Source organism: Diadema setosum, chromosome 3, assembly GCF_964275005.1.
Source record: "Diadema setosum chromosome 3, eeDiaSeto1, whole genome shotgun sequence".
Lineage (NCBI taxonomy): Eukaryota > Metazoa > Echinodermata > Echinoidea > Diadematoida > Diadematidae > Diadema > Diadema setosum.
Genome location: NC_092687.1, coordinates 30,606,204 through 30,610,319, shown reverse-complemented (window position 1 = coordinate 30,610,319; position 4,116 = coordinate 30,606,204). Strand labels below are relative to the sequence as shown.

The following is a 4,116-nucleotide window of genomic DNA, read 5'->3' as shown; positions in this document are numbered from 1 at the left end:
CTGCAGACGGTTCTGAGACGGAGGACTGTGGACAAGGTCAAGGGAACACATCTAACATACCTACACACAAACGCGCGGACGCGCCAGTGAGAACACATTCACTCACACAATTACATAGTAAGAATAAGCGAGCGGAACCAGAAAGTCGTGGCCTAAGTGATATTCTTTGTGCGTTTTCTTATTCTCCAGTATCTTTTTTTTTTTTGGGGGGGGGGGGGAATGCCCGCAGGTTCGCGACCTCTATATAAACAAGTAACAGACGATACAGTCTTAGATATTTAGTAACTGCACGGAAATATTCGTTATGGGGGAACAAGTGGGTTACAATTTCTGTTTAAAGTCATATATTTTGCTATCTTCTCCCAGAAGCAGGGCTGCCCTTCGGGGTCTTGTGGCCACATGAGGTATGCCCGATTATCACTGAGAAATAGACGGATAAGAAATGGCAGGTCGGCGTTCGGTATTTCCTCTAGAAACACAAGCACGATCTTTTCTACCTTGACCTCATTAACATGGTCCAGGGCGAGTCGGAATTTAAGAAGGAACATGTGGTTCCTGAGAGCATCTGCGCTGATGAGAAAGACCACCTTGAAGCTGTTTTCCACAAGTAGGCTGACGGAATCCAGGTAGTACATCCCAAGCCTTAGGGCCTCATCTCCAAAGGCAAGTCGGTCATATTCAGGCAGATTGTCTTCCAGATCATGCCGGAAATTCTCATCTACCCACTCTTCATCCTCGTCGTGGAAAACAACGAACATATCGTAATGAAAATCATCTCGCTGCTGTCGTGGGACTATTTCTCGGTAACCAATGAAGTGGATCTTGCATAGGAAGAGCCCGTACCTGATTTTCCAGCGATTGAAATAGACCAGGATTATAACAAGTGTAGTACACATTACACTGACTACGAGTGAGGAGTATAGTACAAACTGTGGACCACATTCTCTAACCGGATCAAAATCAATCAAAGGCTTTTCAGCAGCAGACTTAAATGAGCCAGGGTTAGCACATTTCGTGTGTTTACTTGATACAAGAATGATAGACCTCGCAGCTACCCATTTAGGTAACCACTTAAGGGAACAGTTGCAACTCCACTGGTTGTGATTCAAATTTAATACAGAGAGAGAATGTAGTATAGGCTCGAAGGTCATGATGTCTATCATTACCAGGTCATTAAATGAAAGATCTAATAAGGTTAGATTTGCAACGTTTCGAAACAAATCGGCGGCTAAGAACACTAGATTATTATGAGCTAGTGATAATTCTCGCAGTTGAACCGTGTCATTGAGGAAATTTTCGGGAAGAAAACCAAGCCAATTTCTCTCTAGACTGAGAGTTCGAACACTAAAAAGCCTTTCAAGCAGTGTATCCGTTGCAATTATATCACTTCTGTCTAAATATAAGTCTCGCAAACTGGGAAGGTTTTCGAAAAAAGGACCCGTTAGAAAGGTCATGTCGGTACCAGCAAGGTTCAGTTCACGTAATTCCTGCAATCCACTAAACGAGGTCATAGTATGATTCTTATTCCAAAGAAAAGAAACGGTTATGCCAGTACCCTGCAAGTTTATTGTCTGCAGGAGAGGAGTGTTCCTCTGAAGGGTTCCGGGAGAAAACATAATTGGAAGTATTCCTCGTGTTTCGTGAATGTCTAAAAATTTTAGTGAGCGCAAATTAAGCAGTTGAAGTTCACCTTTGATTTCGCAGTTATTCAAAAATAGAGTGTTCAACGACTCTAGTTCCGAAAGTAAGATGTCCGTTACTGGATGCATATCGTTAAAAGATAAATCTAAAACTTCTAAATTCTTCAGTCCGTTGAATGCATGATCCCCTATTCGCACGAAGTTATTCAGCGAAAGGATAATTTTAGTGAGATTCACATTCCACATACAACTGTTCACATTTATTACGGAAATGCCATTATTTGCTAAGGACAGCACTCGCAGCGAAGACATACCCGAAAAGTGGCTAGGTTCAATCGCTTCCAGAGAGTTGCCGTCAAGGGATAATTCGTGCACAGCTGTCAAGTTTTCGAACCCTCTTGGTAGGAGCTCTGTAAGATCATTATTGTTTAGGACTAGCTCAAGGAGGAATTTTCCGTGTAAAGCACCGACTAGTCCAGGTCGTAAGTGAGTGAGGCCGACACTTGAAATATCTAGCGATATTATTGTTGACGACGATCGTACACCCTCGAAAAGGTGATAGATCTCGTTTTCTGGAAGCAGTATTCCACTCATTATAAGGTTTCGGACTTTGAGGGACGAAATAGTGGCTGGGCTTACAAGTTGTATTGGATTGTCGGAGAGATAGAGATAATCTGTCCTGCAGCCCATCACAAAAGATTTTTCAGAAAGCTCTGCAAGTTTGTTGTTCTGAAACCAAATGTTCAGAAATGTCACATTGTGACAATCAGTCCAGCTGACTTCCTGCAAAGCATTAATGCCTAAATCTATACTGGATGGGGTAATCATCGCCTTTAGGAGATCATCAGAGATAAACGGAAGCTGACTACCACTTAACAGAAGGGTTGTGAGATTAGAGCTGGCAAACATCCCCCCTTTTATTATAGGGAGACATTTGTTATATGATAGACTTAGACTCTGCAGAAATGATAAACTCAAGAACGTGCCACTATCTATGAACGAAATGTCGTTTTCTGAAATATCCAAATCTCTTAGTTGCTTGTAGAAGATGAATGATGTATTGTACAAGGCGGTGATATTGTTCGAACCCAAGTCGAGAATTTCAGTGTTACCGGGTAGGTCTTTGGGCACCGACGACAGTCGAGACGATCTGCAAGACGCTTCAAATCTGTCCCAGTAGATGACACACTCTGCGGACACTGGTCTCATTGTACAAAGGGACATGAAGACGTGTATACGAATGAACAAGAGAAGAGACGCCCTTTCCTTGTAATTCATCTTTCCCGCAGACTTGTCGTCGTACTATGCAGGAAACAAAAAAGAGCAAGTATCACGATCCGTTTACTTACATACGTATACCTTCGAACTTTTTTCATATGTCTATTGTGATTGTGTATAGTAAGGATGTCACAAAGTAATCATATAAAACAAACCGTTAAAGTCATGCAATCACATTACTAAGCAAATACAATGCAAAGTCCCTTTTTTATCACATGACTACTAACGTTGAAATCACCTGTTTGATCCCTGTTTGTTTATGACAAAAGTCTTTCATGTCCGCGTCTACATTATCAAATAAATATTTTTGAATGATATTTGAGGTGACGTGGTTAAAGAATAATCATCACTATAACCTATCACCTAAAGAAACCACTTTCACAGTATATTTTACATACAGAAACCGTTCAAAGAGGTAAGAACGTCAATATTTTGAAAAATAAACAACAAAAAAAAAAAAACCCAAAACGATATGTTGCATGGGGAAAGAATTACACACCCCTCCCACCACATTTGTGTATATATGAAGAGTTTGTTCGCAAAAACCAATAAGTCCTTTTTTGAAGATTTTGAAGTACGATCTCTGTCATAAAGTACAAAACAATACCTTTTAAATGATATATTGGTCACTACATATTATAAATTTGAATTTTTGAACTTATGGTCAAAAGAAGCAAAAATCTTCTTATTATTCTCTTTATTTTTCTTGACCTTTAATCGCAAATATCTCCATTTGGCAGATATGGACTTATCGATTTTTACGAACAAACTCTTCACACACACACACACATATATATATATATATATATATATATATATATATATATATATATATATATATATATATATATATATATATATATATATATATATATATATATATATATATATTATCTGTTATATATATAGATTATACATATATATATTGTAACGAAATTCGGTGGAACCGATTCGATTTAACCGTTTCGATTATAATTTGTTATGATCGATAGTGTCTATAGCATAGAAAGGGGGCACTATTGGAACGTTTGGCAAATGCTGTAATGTGGTAGTGCAGTATTATGAGTTTTAACATTTATTATTAAATATGTGGTTATTTGTTTGTCATAGGCAAGTTTGGATTATTTTAATACCAACTCCGGTTTAGACCGATGATACATGCCGAATTAAAGTAACCATGTACAAGAGATACTGCTAA

General features: G+C 38.7%; 1 protein-coding gene across 1 annotated transcript; it reads right to left on the bottom strand.

Moving 5' to 3' along the window:
- Positions 1–302: 302 nt before the first annotated feature.
- Positions 303–2,849, bottom strand: LOC140246771 (uncharacterized). The gene has a single exon (XM_072326107.1). It carries the CDS (start codon positions 2,847–2,849, stop codon positions 303–305), a length of 2,547 nt encoding a protein of 848 aa, XP_072182208.1.
- Between the last annotated feature and the right edge of the window lie 1,267 nt (positions 2,850–4,116).